Source organism: Rhynchophorus ferrugineus, unplaced genomic scaffold, assembly GCF_030347505.1.
Source record: "Rhynchophorus ferrugineus isolate W39M unplaced genomic scaffold, kcgeb_rfMv2 rfM4, whole genome shotgun sequence".
In the NCBI taxonomy this organism is placed as follows: Eukaryota; Metazoa; Arthropoda; class Insecta; order Coleoptera; family Curculionidae; genus Rhynchophorus; species Rhynchophorus ferrugineus.
Genome location: NW_027472583.1, coordinates 33,736,467 through 33,756,452, shown reverse-complemented (window position 1 = coordinate 33,756,452; position 19,986 = coordinate 33,736,467). Strand labels below are relative to the sequence as shown.

Here is a 19,986-nt window from a genome sequence, read left to right as displayed (position 1 = left end):
AAGGGGAATGCATTCGATCTTAGAAATTGATGTAATTAATTTAGAAAAACCTTTGATATTCAATTCTTTTATACAGATCTGTGACACTGGTCGCTATCTCTTTTAAATAACATTGTTTAAGAAAATATTTATATTTTTAAATCTATTTAATTTACTATATTCCTGTAATATTTCAGTTTTATATAAGTATTTAAAATAAACATTTAAAATAAAGTTGGATAATTAAAATAACTAAAGGATTACATCAAACATAAAATAACCTATTGAGTCGTTAGATCATGTTATATATTTTCTCCTATTTTCTCTAGGTTTTGCATTTCCCTTGGAAAACATTTGTTTGGTTTTAATATATTATTATTTACAATGGTTTATCAAAATGGCACTTTTTCGGGTTATATATAGTTTTGTACAAGTTTTAATACAAATAACGTTTATTGAGTGGTATTTTCGTGATGTGCTGGCGGTTAGTTGGCGTATCATCAGCTCGTATTAATAATCTTTGAGCCTATTGGGTGTGACCAGAACCCAACTGAGGCCCGGTGCTCTCAACCTGGGCGTATTTAATCGACCTATCACGTTTTGTCATAGTCACAGCGTCGGTTTCTCGATTCGCGTTATGTTAATGAACATACTCGTTGGTGAGATGATACTGTTGTGTGTCTACGATCACGCTGGTGTATCCTGGGTTGTGATCCGGATGACCGTGAGAGAAATCGTGATGGTGCAGGTTGGAGTTGGGCCAGGACGTCGTGTTGGGATGGTGCGACGGGCTATGGGTGGTGTAGCACCCCGGGCCGATGTTGAAGTCTGTCGCGTTAGCCGTCTGGTTAAGACCGCCCAGTGGACCGATTCCGCCTCCCATTTGATAGTGTTGGACCTTTTCAGTGGGTATACTTTCTATTGAGCTGCAGCTTGACGACGAGGCGCTGAAAGGTCGATTTTGGCTGATAACTGAACCCGTTAACGCCGAATAAGATATTTCTGGATCGTTGTAGGGGTAGTAAAGGTCAGGATGGTTGTAATATGGTGAAGAGTCTTCTCCGCTGGCCGGAACATACAGCACGTTTCCTGTATAGATTTTGCTTCTGGTAAAAACAAAGATTCTTGGTGATGCTTGAAACTTACCCTGTTGGTAATCCAAATTTTGCCCGAAATGTGTCGTGTTGGAGTCTGATGTTATGGGTAATCGATTTGTACCGCCCGGTCCAGCGTTACCCCCACCCGTAGCCGGTTGCGGTGAATGATGGTGATTGTACTTGTGGGGGTTCATAGAGCGAGTCGGGGTAGTTAAAGGGGAATGGGGGTCCGGCGAACCTGGAATCTCTTCTTTTTTAGGCACCGACTGCGTCTGATTGATTACCAAATCTTTGGCTTCTTTATCACTTTTCGTGGAGAGTAAACATGATAAATACGGCGAGCATTAACAGATATTGTATACGTACCTTAACACGTAGTTGACAGAGACGATGCAGTGTGGTCTGGATGAGCGGGAATTGTGCACGATCGTTGCGTAACTCTGCATCCATACCCAACCACCATCTTTGCACAAAAATCGGTAATATTTGGTTGTTACTTGCCCCTTGCAAAGCACTGAAAAACAATAATAAGAGCTGATTCTTAAATATATTTAAGAATTTTTTAAACGTAAATATTAGTGTTGGGAACTATAGACTGAAATCAACTATCGACTGCTTAACAATTTTGAATTGGTTGAATTTTGGTTCCACTGATTTTACTACTTTTTACCAGTGACTGTTTTCAGTCGCTATTTTCGGTCCCACTGATTTTGTTACTATTTACTATGGACTGTTTCAGTCACACCTTTAGTTACTATTTTTGGTCCTACTTGTTTTATTCGACTGATTTTTAGCATAGCCTTACTTACCGTCCTAGCCGCGACCGTGACAAAAATGTACCCAACTTATGCTTACATAGATTTATATGTAATATATATAGTTTTATGATTTTTGGTAGTTTGTAAATAACAATATATTGCAAATAGATTGTTAATGTAATACGGTAAAAAGATTAAAATTTGGAATGATAATTAGTAAAATATTTTGACTATTTTTATGGAAATAATAGGTAACATTTCGAATACTCTCTCGATTTTTGTTAAAAAATATTTTTGTTCCATAATAAATAAATATATTAATACCACATCATTTAGGTACGATATTTTTCAAGATTGTTAATGTAATACGGTAAAAGATTAAAATTGGGAATGATAATTAGTAAAATATTTTCACTGTTTTTATGGCAATAATATGTAACATTTCGATAACTCTCTCGATTTTTGTTAAAAAATATTTGCGTTCAATAATAAATCATTTCGTTCAGATCTTTTTAATTATGTCATGGATTGGTTTTTTTTCTATGATTAGGTATATTATTAACAAGTTCTATTGTATTGTTTATATTTATTATGGTATATTATTTAAAAATAGCAATGAACAGATTAAAATACAATAAAATATTTATGGGGTATATTCCATTCCATAGAAAACTATAAAAGTAATTCTACTTAGTTCTAAAATTAAAATATAAATTGCATGTTATATATAATTATTATAATAGTATTCAGTAATTAATACATCTTCGTCTCGCTTATACTACCGTTGGAAAATATAACCACATATAACATTATTATATCACGCAATCATCTCCGCCCTTTCTTGTCTCATAATTTATACAGGAAAGGATTCGTACATCTTCATCAGACATCACGAATTGAAAAGAAAAACAGTCGAACTTTTCAGTCGCTAGTTTTTTGACTATCGACTGTTTCGACTGTTTTCAGTCGATAGTTCCCAAGACTAGAAAAATGTAGCAGCTATCAATGGACAATACTTTGAATAAAATACATTGTACCAATTCTTCACAATAAAGTTTCAAATAAAAAAAAATTAAACTAATTTATAATGAATGGATTTGGACAAAATGAGTGTAAAATAAGTTTTTTTCATGAAGCGGTATTTAAATGTTGATGATTGAATGAGAGTTGATTAAAATAAATCCATGTCTAATACTTATAGAGTAGTTCAATTATTAAATTAATGAATTAATGCACCCTCTTGTTTCACCATATTTAAATCTAGAAGTACGGCGCAGTGTTTGCAAGGTAACATTACCTAGTGAGACAAAAACAAACACACAGAGTCGCGAAGGGGAATGTGACATACACCGAATTATGGGAACTCCCAACTGTTTTGTAGCCCTTAACAACTACACCGAACCAAAGAGAGTAAGATTGTTTTTTTCATGTTAATTATGTTACCAGTTTGCGACGATATATTTTATACCAAAAATCTAGCGAAACTTCTAGTTCTGTTTGATATACGACGGTCATTTCCATAGTTCAGTACGAAACCACGGGATTATGGAAATTTATTGCCGCTAGGACTGGCTCAGTCTAGGCAATAATCTTTATTGGGGGTTATAATCGTGCCTAAAAGTATCCATTTGTTCGCTCTTATTATAGTCATGAGATTATCGCTTTCGATGTAATAAAAGTAATAACAAGGTTAACAACATGTGGTTCATAACGAAATCCGATTTACTAATATTCTTTAATTGTTTCTGACGAAACAGACGAAAATATGATCATTGTTCAAGTAATTTTAAATCTTCGAAAGAAAATTTGAATTGGGACAAAATGTATTTATTTCTGAATATCTCGATCAGGTATTTATCATTAATTTATTGAACCAGTTTATCGTTGTTTTATAATATTAGTGTTGTTATATGCTGCTTTAACGCCCCAGTGTATTCATTAATATTTAATTTTATAAGTAGGGCTAAGTTCGTATATACCATTAGTATTGTTTTTATTCAGTTATTTTATGTATGTTTTGAAAAATATTTAGTGTTTGTTTATAGTGCTTTTGTTATTATATGGTCACAAATTTACTGCGCGAGAGCTTTATTTATTTTTATTATTGTTAACAGAAGATGACTTGACTTAGGTCGTCGAAGTCAATCATATGCCTGATGAGTGACATACAGTTATAATAGTCGTATTGGTTGCGTTCGAAAGTGACTGGAAATTAAATGGATAAGCCAAATGGATAGAATTCAGCGAGTTCATGCACATCAAATACAACAGCGAACACGACACAATGAAATTGGGCGATTACGTAGACGTAGTGATTCTCTGATACAGGAACGATTATTCCACTACGATCCGGAAATGGAGTTTGGAGCTAATAAATAAGGAATTGGGAAAATATCAGTAGTTTGTCCATATTGTAAGGTATTAAAATGCAGTGAATGTAATGGGTTATGATGTGGCGGTGAAAAAGTAAAATTACCACAATCGGTGGGAAATGATTCTAACCATTCTTGGCCATTTTAAAACATAATAGTTGTTTCCAACTGACATAATTTAGCGCAACGGATAATGTACGATTTGATGACTTCTGTCAAGGTATTATACCATCAAAGTTTTGAGAACTTTCAAATTTGTACCAGAAATTTGTAAAGTTATGAAAACCTTAAACAATTGCAGATACAATGACAAATTTATCACTTATTAATTGATAGACATTGTGCTCACAATTCAATAGCGAAGCGAACTATGGTCCAAGAACTAGTGTTTCTTTATCCTGACACATAGATGGCGCTACTAGAATTAAATCCATATGTTTTTTAGTTAGCCATAACCCTCAAAAGATGCGTGTATAAATTAGACAGGTGGCGGATCAAATAGTTTGTGAAATATAGTATTTTGTGTGAAACAACTTTTATTATTGTGAAAAAAATGAATTAAAAGGAATTTTGCGTGTTGATAAAATATTGCTCTGTCCCAGGAAAATCAACCATCAAGGATTGATATGCTAAGTTTAGACGTGATGAAATGAGTACCGAAGACGGTGAACGCAGTGGACGCTCAAAAGTGGTTGTTACCGACGAAAACATTTAAAAATTCCACAAAATGATTTTGAATGACCGTAAATTGAAATTGAATGAAATAGCAGACACTCTAAAGATATCAACTGAACGTGTACATCATATCATTCACGAATATTTGGGTATGAGAAAGCTCTGTGCAAAGTGGGTGCAGCGCGAGCTCACTTTTGATCATAACGACGAGTTGATGATTCGGAGCAGTGTTTGAAGATGATCAAGCGAATAAAACCGAATTTTTGCGTCGATATGTGACAATGGATGAAACATGGCACCATCATTTTACTCCGAAGTCCAATCGACAGTCATCCGAGTGGACTGCACACGATGAACCCGCTCCAAATCGTGGGAAAACACCACAGTGGGCTGACGAGTTTATGGCGTCTGTATTTTGGGATGCGCATGGAATAATTTTCATTGACTCCTTTGAAAATGGAAGGACCATCAACAGCGACTATTATATAGCGTTATTGGACCGTTTGAAGGCCGAAATCGCCAAAAAAAGGCCGCATTTGAAGAAAAAGAAAAGAAAAAAGTGCTGCTTCACCAAGACAATGCACCACTAATTGCTTCCTCATCCACCGTATTCTCCAGATCTTGCCCCCAGTGACTATTTCCTGTTCTGCGATCTCAAGAGAATTCTCGCTGGGAAGAAATTTTAGTCGAATGAAGAGGTGATCGCCGAAAATGAGGCCTATTTTAAAGCAAAGGACAAATCGTACTACAAAAATGGTTTTGAAAGTTGGAGGGTCGCTATAATCACTGTATCACTCTTGAAGGGAGTTATGTTGAATAAAAAAAACTAATTTTGCGAAAAAAGTGTTTCATTATGGTAGGGCGGGGACTTTTCAACTGACCTGTTATAATGTCGTTATCAGACCTGACAAAGTACCTGCGAGTTCAATTCACTGACAATCGACGAAGTGGCTATATATATGCTAGAAAAACTACTTTACGACTGTCCTACGTATCCACTTTAAATAAATATTATTTCAGCAAAAAATCGACATTTTATCCATTTTTTATGTGGTATGTGTGTTATGACAATCATAAATTTCAAACATTTCTAACATTACTTATGTACAGACAATGTATAAACCAAATGTTATCACTGAGGCCAAACTAACGTAAAACCATACAGCGATCTAGTTTAAGAATTAATGGAGAACTTAATTCGTTAAATCATGTCTAAACACATATTTTGTAAAATACTTCATGAAGTATTGTAGTTGCATACACTTATAAGATTGTAAGGCTATTGTTAAAATTAACGTCAAAATTACAATTTGAGTATTTTATTTACCCAGATAATACAAGGTTATTTGAAAACAATATAGAGCTGCTAAAAGTTAAGAAAATCAAACATCTATCATCAAATGTATATAATTTAAACCAAAATCAAACAATACAGGTGTTCGTATTAGTAGTGTCTTTCGTTCGCCTAGTCATCTAGTATATAATATATTATAAAATATTATAGTCACGTATAAAATATATACATTTTAAGATTAATTGTGATATTTTAACATTAGTAGACGCGTAAGAAATCGATTTACAAATTTGAAATAAATTTCGTGGTCCATCCAATACTCTCAAAATACTTACATTGATGATGCGAATATCTCATGGCGAATATATCACTTCCGTGAATATAATGATACAAAGTCTTCTCGATGACGTCCTGGGGCTCGTATCCAGTGAGCTGCGCCACCCTGAAAAAAAAACAATCAGTCCCTGCCATTAGTAGTTTCGATTTCTCCCCCCTCTTTAGACGGCCCCTATCCACCGTCACCGTCGAATAAATTTACCAGAAGACGCGTCTCTGTTTTTTAACCACTTACGATTATAGCCAAACAATGAGGGCGACATTCGATAGTCTCGATAGGGGTCGCTACGGAATCGAACACGTGCTCGGTTCGTCTAGACAATCACAGGACGGAAATGAGTTTTACCTGGCGTCCAAGAAAATTAGTTTCAGGTCCAAGCTGGCCCTGAACATGAACATGTTGCCGTGGAGCTTGATCTCGGTGATGGCGCTGGGCGGTAGCGAGTGTCCCACGGCCACCAGCCCCATGTTCTGAAAGCATCCAGGCTCGAAAGGACCGCCGTTTCCAGCGGAGAACTGCTTGATTTTCAGGTAACCAGAACAATGTATTACCTGAAATAGAATAATGTTTATTGTTCATAAAAATTAAGGGTACACTAATAAATTAGCGAAGGATCAGCAAAATGTGTCAAAGTATTTTTAACAATGAAACCAATTATATACATATAGTCTATTCAAAATAACAGTGAATTCACGTAATGAATACATTTAATGTATTCTCTACCGCAATTTGTAAATTCGTTTTAGACAATATTTTTCTTCACATTTCATTCTAATTAAAAAGAGACAATGCTGCTGATACGTTCGAACATGTAACTCAGCCAATGAATCAGCCAGTCGGTTGTCAAACATTCTTTAAAAAATTAATTATAATAACTACTGGTTATAAACCGGCAAACATTGTTTTAACGCTCTGCTTGTTTTGATAAATTTCAAATTCTGCTTATTATTACTCTGATTGAAAATGCCGAAATCAGATAGAACAGATTGAATCTCTAAAACAGTTACTTTGAACAGGAAATAATGAGATAATAGAGCTATAAAAATCGTTAGAGAGGTAAACATTTTTACTGTCAAATATTATGTTGCTGCGGTTTTTATTGAAAATATTTAATAGCGTGTCGAAGCTACACTGAATATTAGTATGGACACGATCACTGAAATATGTAATAAGAAATGAAAAATATAATCTTGAATTCACCGAAAAGAAATCGTCCTCATACGAAGCGGGTGACGAATCAAGATCAGCATGATGTTAGCTCTATTAGAGATCAAATATATGACACGTATAAATACACTCAGCAGTTTTTTTAACATAATGCTCCAATGATCCCATATTGATCGATTATTAATGGAGGACGATGCTTCAAAAATATTAAATAAAGACTTGAATGGAATAAACAAAACATAAAACATAATGATGTATTGATTGAAGACTTCTTTCATATGAAGACTATGATGGATTTCAAGATGAAGACTTTGCTATGCGATACACGAATGATATATACAAATTGGTTTCTGGACTTTTTGAAAATAATATTAGTATTTAATTAGTATTTAATTTAAAACATTCCATAAAAAATTAATGATAACTTTTCATATTACTGTTGTAACATATATTTGATTATTGTTTTTTAATTTCATGGCGCTAAATTTTCCCGTTGCTGAAATAAATGAAAAATTCGCGAGTAAACAATGTAAAAAGTGGAGAGTCCTTGTTAAGAAATAAGTTTTAAGTTAATTTTATGATTACAAAAGTGTGTTGAGGTAATATAATTATTTAATAGTTATAAAAATAAGTATAAGATGGGGCAAAAGTCTCCTTAATATTTTGATTGAGTGCCATTTTAGTTATGTGACGTTTAGCTCAGTTTCGCTTTAACCATTGTGTTGTGTAGACATCCAAATTTTATTATGGATAAATATAATACAAGAACATATAAGATAAGATATAATAACAAGATAATAAAATACAAGAACGAGCAGAAATAGTGACAATATTTATTGAAAATAATCGTTCCATTATTGCCATTCAGGGGAAATTGCGACAATGGTAGCAGAACTTTTGGCCCATCTATATATTGGGTATAAATTATTAGTAAAATGTTAGAATTTTGTAGATGTGGTACGTATGCACGATGAGAGAATGGGCACTAATTTTTTTGTAGATAATGTAGCAAGTACTCTAGGAGAGAGTGTAGTGATTAAATCGTAAGAAAATCAAGAAATTTAAAGAACCTAACAAGATAAATATACACAGGGAGTGACAGAAAAAAAATTAAAGAGAAGAACATTGGTAATAGAGTAGATAGTATAACAGGTCAATTGAAAAGTCCCCGGCCTACCATAATAAAGCATATTTTTTTGGAAAATTATTTTTTTTTATTCAACATAATTCCCTTCAAGGATGGTACATTGCTATAGCGACCCTCCAACTTTTCAATACCATCTTTTTTTATCCATTTTGTTCACAATAACAAAAGTTGCTTCACTCAAAATGCTATAATTCACAAACTAATGATCCGATAGCTGTCAAATTTATACACGCATCTTTTGAAGGTTAGGGCTAACTAAAAAACCTGGATTTAATTTTAGTAGCGACATCTATGTGTCAGACCGGGAACTTTTTAAATGGCCTGTTATATACAATTTTGAAATCAGCCGATTCCATATTGAAATCGTTAACAATATAGAAGTGATGCTTCAGAGATTTCGTCAATAAAGTGATTCAAAAAGAAAACGTAAGATGGAAACACAGCAATCTAACAACCAAATGTAGAAAGGAAGAAATCTCAATTCATCATTTGATTTAGAGGTACGTATTCTTCTGTTTATAACCATACTTTTCACATAAAATGTTTTGTAAATCACTTGTAACATGCATGTGTACATGTGTAGAATGTTCCTTTCCTGAAAAGCAACGTCTATTGCTAAATTTACTCTAATTGTCTGAGTGTTTTTTAAAGAATATCAAATTATTGCAAGGGTGACCAATAATATCATAATAAACAAAGTTATGGTAAGGACGGAAATACCAATTAAGATTGAAATCCAACTCGTTTGAAGATTATGGTTTATACAACTGTAGTATTCTATTTATAGATTTATGAAGTGTTCAAACATTTAATATTCTGCAGTGATTACAAATTAATTCAAAATCGTCAGTAGACATATTCAGCCCCAAGGGAAAAGGCTGTATGTACATATGTAGAAACTCCGTTAAAAGATGGAGATAATAAAACCATAAATTAAAAATATTACCTCAATTTGTGGTAAAAAATGTATACATGGAGTCATTAAGATCAATTCATCCGTCAAGCATAGAGATAAGAATTATATAGACAGATACGAATTTATATTTACCACATAGTGTATGTTGTGTCAGACCCAACAGCTATAATATCATCTATATATATATATATATATATATATATATATATATATATATATATATATATATATATATATATATATATATATAGATGATGAGCTGAAGATATACTTGATGAGTACAAGACGATTTGGATGGAAAATAGTCTAGTTAGTATCTTTTAAAATAATAAACTAAAAAATAAACTTGTTAACAAGCATATTGAGACACATGTTATATTATAACTGCTGTCTCTGTTTAATTTCTATCCTATAATGCGAAATATGTTATAGTAGACATCAGTTATTACATGTAAGTAATCAGCGTGCGCAAGATGACTGGTCAATTGCAAAAGATTTTTTAAAAAATTTGTATTTTCGTGTGTGAATTTTTTCTATATTTTAATAGTTATTCTGTTATTCTTGGCGAAGATGAACCCAACAATTCACAGATAATTAAAAGCTGTTCTTGAGTTATAAATGGTTTAACTAATCCGAATATTTCTTATGTATGTAGATATGCATTGATTAACAAATACTACGTCAGTATCCTATCGAAAAGCATTCTTTCCTGCTGTCAAGAAGGTTTTATCAAACGGCAAAATATATACAGTTAATCTACATATAAATGCATATATGAAACATACGCTGCTTGTTATCACTTTTCCAATTTAACATCCTTATTTACATAGCAAAGAAAGTACCCTAGAAATGTTTTTGAGCAATCCGGCGCAACCCAATTAGTACCTTATTAGTATATCGCTTATTAGTTTGAAGAGCGCTGCTTATACTAACACGACATGAATATACAACAGAGGTAAAAATTGGAATCTCACCAGGTATATTAATTAGTACAGAAGCAGTTGCTCTAGTGGATTTACGTTAATATATACAGCACGAAAAATTAAGAAGTTATAGCGTAGTATTAGGTTATACAAAATGTTATACAAGAATTTTTTTATATCGGTTGAAGATTTTATATTCTATGAAAACATTTCATAAAAATAGTTTAACAGATTGCCACAAATTTGAAGACTGCTGGAAATGTTTTCCATATTATCACTTGGAAATTGGATGGAATTAGTAAATTAGATCATTAGAACAGTTCAATATAATTTCAACAAATTCATAAAGATTATACTGAACATTTTAATATTAAACCACAATTGCAGTATAGAAATAGAAACAATTCCTTCAAATTTGATCATCATCATCTGTAATTTTTAAAAAATCAACTTGAAATTAGAGGTAAGAAAAATAATTCTCAGGCTAAATTAGTTTGAAAACGTTTGATTCTAAAATGCTTAAACTGTTCTTAAAAATGTAACATGTAAATATATCGTATATTCTGGAGACTGTACTCAGCGAAAATGCAAACAATAGTCTTCTAGTGTGGACAGATTCAACAAGCAATTTGTAAAACAAATTATATTATTAACCAGCGTTTGGGAACTATCGACTGAAAATAGTCAAAAACAGTCAAACAAGTCGAGACTGAAAATAGTAATTATTATTTCAACGAAATGCATGCTTCAAATGTTTTTCTATTCATGACAACAGACGGAGATGTGCGAATTCCTTCCCATATTCATTTTGAGAGAGGAAAGGGCGGAGGTAATTGTTAGTTAACTGAGATAACTGTGTTATATAATATAGATCAGTTCACTACAAAATTCGGTTCCAATGGCACCACCTCGAAAGTGCACTATTTCGAATAAAAAAAGAGATTTTGAAAATCGGCTCACAATCGACGGAGAAATCGGCGAACGTACATTAAAAAAAAAATATACAGTCGAAGTATACATAGAACCTTGTCCTTTTTCGAAATCGGTTAAAAAGTAGTCAAACCAAAATTACCGAAAATAACGACTGAAACAGTCGATAGTAAAAAGTACTCATTTATTCTACAGTCGGAAGTCGATTTTAGTCGATAGTTCCCAACACTATTATTAACCTTATTTATTTTTTTGTCTGTAGGATAAGTACATTTTCCACGCCAACCAAGACTCTAAATACAAGGTTATACAATTATACAAATACCATATCTGGTACAGTTTTATATCCCTGGCGCTGCTATAATTATTTCAAGTGAGACAAAATGTATTCCCATGGAACAGGATTATTCAGGAACATCATTATACATAGGGAAACCACAGGACCATAGGAAAGTTGTGTTGGCGCTTTGCTTGTTTTGATAAATTTCAAATCGGTGCTTAAAATTTTTTATTACTCCGGTTGAAAATGCCGAGGCCAGAAAAAGAGGATGGAGGAGAGCTAACTGTTGAGAGAAGAGCGATATAAGTCGTCAAACGCTGTTAGGAAATACAAGATTTAAATAGTATAAAGATAACTAACAGAGAGGTCCAATGCAACTTCCAGGCATTATTTCACATTGACATTTCAAAATGAAAAATTAGGCCACCCTTGACAAGATGCTAATAAAAGAGTGTAAAGGCAACATAACTTAATGAAAACAGGCAAAAGTTAGAATAATATTTAATTAGGTTTTGTAAATCATAATATTTTTTAATAATTAATTGCAGATATATTTTTCTTCATGCTAGAAACAGGAATCCAACAAAAATATCCCAACAAGTTTTTGGCAAGGTCTGTAATTAAGGAATGGCTTGCAAGACAAAATATTAAATTATGTTTTGAATATACTATGTTGAAGAATGAACCATTCCAAGTTGTTAGTTGGTAAATATAAACGAAATATTTAAGTATGCTTTATGTTATTTACTTTTTTAGAATTAGGCGTGAAAAAAGATACAGAGTATTCAGATGGCTGAATAATATGGCCACAACATCTTCCTCCTATATTCCTCCCTATCTCTTCATATCACTACATATTGAATCAAATCGAATTGTTATGGAATGTTGCAAAAAATTACTACGGTATATATGCAGGTTGAGAAAGATATACAGGCAAGAACTGTTTGGACATATGGAAAGGATTGTCTACAATAACACCCTTCGTTTTAGATGTTGAATTATACACTAGCGTTAACAGAATATGACAATGAGTGAATGAAACTTTCTGGTTGTAGGATTATTTTAGGGTTTTGTTAATCATATCTTTTTGTTATCACATATAGTTCTTCATGCTGGAAACAGGAATGCTTTTATTTCTGGTGTAGAATTAGTGTTTTCCTCTTAGTTCAAGGGTGACTCCCATGGGAGAAATGAGCCATAATTTGTTTTTGCAGTAGTTTGAAAATCAGCTTTTAAAGAACTTGGAGGAACCATCAGTTATTGTTATGTATAATGCACCATATCTACCATATATATAGTACACTGGTGGTGAAAATCTCAATAAATGCTGCAATTAAGGAATGGCTTAAAGTACATAAAATGAAGTGATTCTGAAAGTGACACTGATTATGAATGTTGGTTTATGATTCAATGCTGACAATTACCAAGACAGGGTGATGAAAAAGGAAACAACTAAAGGTCAGTATACAATTATAGTTCGGTTCCAACCTTCGTAGGGTGAAGACGTATTTTCAATACGCTCCAAGCTCTAGAAAGATACCTTTCTTTTAAAAAACCCAGTATTTTATTACGGTTATTTAATTGAGTGTTAAAAATGCATAACAGATGCGGCTATCCGTCTCTCAGCAGACCTAAAGTGTAGTGAATACGTGTTTACGTGACCAGACAAAAAGACTGCATCTCATTTTTATTAGTGTTCTAAAATTATTTCCCCTTATTTTACAACAGTCCTTTTGAAATTCATTTATAGTATTTTTGGTCAAAAACTAGTGCAAAAAATAACGTAAGTGAAAAATGAAGTGCGTGAAATAAACAATGTATTTATTTTATTTTGTTATCCTCTGGAAGTAAATAAAATAAAATATTAAAAATCTAAAAATGGCAAACCACAGCGATTCAACCAAATCATCCGTACACTTTAATATAAGATTAGAACAATCAGCAATAACGCAAACTCCACCATCAGAATGGACTACAGTCATTAACAAAAAGCGATTGAGCAGTCCAGAAGAAGAAATCGCGAGGAAACAAATAAGAATCAGTGACTATTGGTTACAGAAACCGATAGACACAAAAAACAGTTTTAGCAACCTGTCAGAAGAAATTGAAGAGAATATATAACCAAGCCCTGAAAAAGTTGTTTCTAAACCACCACCAATAAAAGTCTATAAGTCAGGAGTAATAAAACATATCCATGACCTATTCAAAATCATTACTACGAACTACACAATTAAAACAGTGAGCTATGAAACAATTAAAATTCAATTGTTCGAAGCGGATCACTTTAAAGTTCTTTAAAGAATTAGATGAAAGAAACACCCAATACCATACATTCAGGCGAAAATCCGAGAGAACATTTAAATTCGTGTTAAAAGGATTACATCACGGGACGGACTTTAACATCATCAAGATAGCACTAGCTGAAAAAGGCCACGATGTCGTAAATGTTCACAATATACGACATCGCACGACAAAAAAACCTCTGCCTATGTTCTATATTGATATAAAACCTAATGGAAATAATAAGGCGGTGTATGAAATCACCAAATTGGAAAATAATTTTATTAAATGCTAACCACCACATATAAAAAGAATTATACCACAATGCACCAGGTGTCAAGCGCACGGGTACAAAAAGACTTTCGCAAATCATATAGATGCCTAAAATGTTCAGGAGAACCCAAATAGGAGATTGTACTCGTAAAGTTGGCGATGAAAAAGGGAAATGTGCTAACTGTAACGGAAAACATCCAGCGAATTACAAGGGTTGTGCAGTTCACAAGCAACTACAACAGAAACTCCATCCCGCCTTAAGGGAAAAAAGGCATCAACAGTAACAAAAACACTCCACACCTACTAGTCTACCCACCAGACCAAGTCAACCAGACATAACTTATGCCCAAATGGTTGAAAATGGTTCAGCACCAAATCGAGAAACGACATCTCAACCTACTGAAACTAGCAACATCTCTAGATTAGAAAACATGATGGCAAAACTAATGGATCAAATGAGTATGATGCTTGGTCTACTCAGAACCGTCGTCAGCAAACTTGCCTAATGCCTGAAATCAATAGCTACAAAATTGCCGTCTGGAATGCCAATGGGCTTCAATAACACGCCAGGGAACTAAAAATGTTCGTAACTGAACAAAATATTGGCTATGATGGTTTCCGAAACACACTTTACAGACAAACATTATTTAAAAATTCCTAAATATAAAATTATACATAAAATATATAATTATGCATAAAAAAGCTAAACCATATATTAGAAAAGAGAAAAATTATTCCAGAACATCAGCTTGGCTTTCGCAATAAGCATGGGACTATAGAACAAGTGCATAAACTTGTAAACAAAATAAACGCTGACCTAAATGCCAAAAGATTTTGTTCAGCTGCTTTTCTAGGCATATCTCAGGTTTTTGACAAAGTATGGCATACGGGCTTGTAGGTTAAAGTTGTAGGTAAACTAAAGAAACTTCTCCCTCATCCGGTCTATCAGTTACTAAATTCGTATCTCACTGATAGACATTTTATTGTAAATCAAGGCGATGAACATACCGAGTTAAATCCCATATATTCAGGAGTTCCGCAAGGTAGTGTACTGGGTCCATTATTGTATCTTCTGTATATGGTTGATCTACCCACCACAAAAATAACTACTGTGGCAACATATGCAGACGATACAGCAATCTTAGCATCCCATAAAGATCCAGTCACAGCATCAATAAACCTACAAACCCACCTGGAGCAAATACAATTATGGTTGAAGACATGGCGCATTAAAGCCAATGAAACAAAATCCACGCATATAACGTTTACCCTGCGTAGAAGAACATGTCCACCAGTGAATATCAATTCATCGTCAACTCCTCCAAGCAGAGCATGTTAAATATCTTGGTATGCACTTAGATCGACGCCTAACCTGGAAGAAGCACATACTCTCTAAACGGAAACAACTGAGACTAAAATTATATCAAATGTATTGGCTCATCGGGCGCAAATCCAAGTTACCATTAGATAACAAGGTATTGCTGTATGAGTCTATACTCAAACCCATTTGGGCAGATGGAATCCAACTATGGGGTACCGCTAGCAAATCTAATATATCCATCATTCAACGGTTCCAAAATAAGGTGTTGCGTGCGTATATTGTTGATGCTCCGTACTATATTTCAAATAAAGTGATACAACGCGATATTCCTCTAGAACCTATAACGAGTGTAATCCAACGTGTTTGTGTGAAGTACTTCGAAAGAGTGTCAGTGCATCCCAATGTACTCGCTAATCAGCTAAATATGCGACGTGATAGTGAAGTGCGTAGACTAAAACGTTTAACACCACCTGATCTGATTACTGGACATATGTAGACTTTAGAATAAGCTTTAGAATAAAACTAATTAATTAAGATAATATTTTATACAGAAGATTGCTTAAAGAAGTGACTTTCTACATGCCATGTATATATAATATAGACATAAGAAATACTTATTGCCAATAGGGCAGATTGTGGACTCACGAAGAGAAATAAAAAAAAAGTATACAATTAATATACTTTAATTGTAGGAAATTATATTAGAGTGTGAAAGCTTTATGAGCATGTGTGTTATTGTTTAGAATATATATGAACATTTGGTTAAAATGTATGAGGATATAAATAATAGTGATTGTTTTGAAGACATGGCAAATTCATTAAGGAGAATGCAGTGATTAAACGTAGTTTTATCAAGTATACAATGACTTTACAAGGAAAAATTGTATCGAAAGAAACAACTAACCGTAAAACATAAATATGCTCTCTAATGAAGGTAAAATACATTACTCAGATATACAATAGTTAATTAGGTGGATTAGGCCATCGGGGGATACCACTACATAAAAAAACGCGCCTAGAACGCTACCTATATTAGTGTAGAAAAAAATTCAATGTATGTATAATAAAACAACTCTAACCTATAAATAATTAGGGCTGTATAATTAATTGTAGTTTTAAGTCCTTCGTTAATATATGTATATACCATAATGTTAAAATAAATTATATTTGATAACATTTTTATTTCATTATATTATTTATATTAAAATTTTGTTAATGTCAGAGCCAATGTGTACTAAAACTCAAGAGTTGCTGCGGCAACATTGCTACGTTTTGACAAGTCTACCGTGTCACTACTGTTTTGAATAGACTATAATAGACTATATTTATATTTACTCCTGAAATTTTTCAGTATACAGATATGAAAACTTTCATAACTTCCTTACCTTGTAACCTCCATTAGTGAGGCCGGCGTTTCGTTTAGCTAATACGCACTTCATCCTCAGGAAGAAAGCTTTCTCGATCTCGTAGTCATGCATAGTGGTGCCTTGAAACGGGAGAGCGGGGGTGAGAACGGCGCTCATTTCTTCGTGATCAGCTGGGTGGATGTATTCGTAGATGCTGTTTCCTGTGAGTTCCACCTGGAAAACATCAAAAGATAAGTGAGTTCTATTATTTAAAGTGAACCACTTTTACTACCTGCGATAGCCCTAAATGAACGGACGCAGTTTCGGATATGTACATTATTTTGCCATCAGGAGCTACCACAAAGATAAATCCGTCCAGAGTTTGAAGCAAATACGATCCCAACTCTTTCAACAGGGTCTCCCGAGGATTAGGCATGACTGGTGTAGCTCCCCAAGCATCACCTAAACCTAAAACATGGTAAATGTAATGTTGCATCAGTTAGTAAAATGGGAGAAAAATAGTTTTGATAGTTCAAAATAGTTTCAAAGTAATAGTTTAAGAACAGTTGCTGATAATTACAGAGTTATCATATAATGTATAATACATAGATTTTTAAAAATATATTAATTACATTGTTATTAGTAGTTGCCGATTAACCTACAATTTAGATTTACAATTAGTTTAATTTAAATCTAAGTATATATCTAGGACCCATCGGCCCTATTTTGGTCTCTAATTATGTCTATGTATTAAAAGTGCTATTTTTCTATTAAATGCATCTCTTTATACTACACAAGATCAAATGGTTTGAGTCTTCTGAGTCTATGTCCGGTTCTGGTGTTCATTTAAGAGTTGGACAGCGCACAGGATGTCAGGAGACTGAAACGAACAAAACCATACGAACTTGTGTGAACATTTAGTGTGTATTATTAGTGTAAACTATAGCTATAAGTTAATAATTAATAAATAATTATAATTTTATAATTGAGGAATACATACTGATGTATTTTCTCGTACTCGTCTTGCTTGTTAATTAATCCAAGCACATAGGAAAAGTAGTAATAAATTAATTGTAATAATAATAATTAAGATTGTACTAAGCGTATCTAATAAAGGTGTTATAAAAAAAATTTAAGAGTTGAATTATTTCGATAATAACCTGAGGACGAAGTCTCCCCTGACGTCTCCTTACGATTTTTTGGATTTCCCGAGTGACAGTCGGTATCTGAATTTCTCGGTGTAAGTAATCATTCCGCATCTGGAAAACTTTTATATTTATATTAATTTTCGCGGAACTTCCACATAATTAAATTCCATCAGTCCATACTAGGTTTCAATAGTAGCTTATATAATAACAAATTATTATATATTGATATTTGTGATTTTGTCCCAATTAACCAATACATTTTCCTATATTTGAACTACAATTCTTTCTTTTTCTTTTGTACATGTTCCTTCCAGCGAAGTTTTGCACCAAGATTCGTTCCTAGATACATAGCGTTGTTGCTATATGGAATTATAGCATTATTTATTGTTATTGGTGCGGTATGCTTATATGTGAACTGCACATTCATAGATTTACTTTCGTTAATTTTTATTTTTCAGGTTTGGATCCAATTATTTATATTTTCACTTGCCTGTTGTGAATTTCCTGTGACTTCTTCTTTATTATCTCATCTGCAAGAATCGCAGTATCATCAGCATATGTAGCCATTGAGATATGTAGCCATAGATATTTTCCATTTGTGATATATCACATGTGTAGAGTAGAAAGAATTGGTCCCGATACACCTGCTTTCCTCTTGTTTGACTCTAAACCGTTCTCTCTTTCTTCCGTTTAAAATGAAACAGGTTTATAACAGGTCAGGAGATGAAAAATATACCAAAAATTTTTAATTTAAGGCTCAATGGAAGTATTAGATTGATTTGTGAATTCAAACATATATTCTGTTTACGTTATATTCGTCAAATGCTAGCGAGAACTGGCAACGTTACAAAGTCAAATCCTTGTGCACATGCTATGATTATCCAAAATTAGACTATTGTCGTTTTACTCTTGTAAGGAAAGGTATGGACTTTTGTGAGAATAAGAATTATGTGATTATTTAATTTTTTATATACTCAAATAATCCATTTTTGAATTATTTTAATTCATGGCGTCTTAATTTTCTGAATAAAAAGTAGTTGAAATATTACGGTTCTGAATTTGCGATCTCGGATAAAGACAAAGATTTTTATAATCTATGGATCCAAACAGAAACATAAAATAAATCGATAGGAGGAGGAGCGTGTTATCACGGAAGTAATGTTGTTAAGCAGCCAATTTTCAATAAGAAAATATCAAAATGTTGTCTAGGAAATACTTGCACTTACAAAAAAATAGAGAATCTCTTCACGTTATAGATGGCCAACACATCGTTCACACATTCTAGAGCATCAAACCAAGTGAAGCAATTTAAAAGCAGAACATAATTACAGTACACCATTGAATGAAACTACAAAAGAGAAATACTATAGTTCAGATAATAGATAATAGTTTGTTCAGGAAAACCACGTCAAATTTAAATATATAACTAGTTTCATATTGAGTCATATTGATTTGTTACCACCATAGACACTATAGATGCAATAAACAAACACCACTGGTGACAATAAAAGCGCAGAGTTATGACATAAACCGGACTGTAAAAATAACGAGGTAGTTAATAGTTTTAGTGTGTGCAGAAAATGGCCGAGCGAACATAATTTCCATTGCCTGATGAAAGCAGTGACTCCTATAACGAACCAGACAAGGTAAACAAAAATAAAGTGACAAAATATTTAATAAAAATGGTTTTGTTTTAAGTATTTTTAAAATTCTGTTTATTAGTTGTAACATGTATTTCACTCT

The 19,986-nt window shown here is 33.0% G+C and overlaps 1 protein-coding gene across 4 annotated transcripts in view; it reads right to left on the bottom strand.

Moving 5' to 3' along the window:
• Positions 1–478: 478 nt before the first annotated feature.
• Positions 479–19,986, bottom strand: part of sim (bHLH transcription factor single-minded) — a 119,855-nt gene continuing 100,347 nt past the window's right edge. For 3 of the 4 annotated variants that reach the window (XM_076404626.1, XM_076404627.1, XM_076404624.1), the window contains 7 exons: positions 17,385–17,563; positions 17,135–17,329; positions 6,858–7,063; positions 6,511–6,617; positions 1,443–1,590; positions 1,126–1,382; positions 479–1,068 (listed from right to left, as the gene is read on the bottom strand). In XM_076404626.1, the coding sequence (XP_076260741.1) occupies positions 620–1,068; positions 1,126–1,382; positions 1,443–1,590; positions 6,511–6,617; positions 6,858–7,063; positions 17,135–17,329; positions 17,385–17,563 (1,541 nt within the window). In that variant the 3' untranslated portion in view covers positions 479–619. The remainder of the gene's footprint in view (positions 1,069–1,125; positions 1,383–1,442; positions 1,591–6,510; positions 6,618–6,857; positions 7,064–17,134; positions 17,330–17,384; positions 17,564–19,986) is intronic. The other variant, XM_076404625.1, reaches the window with a different exon arrangement.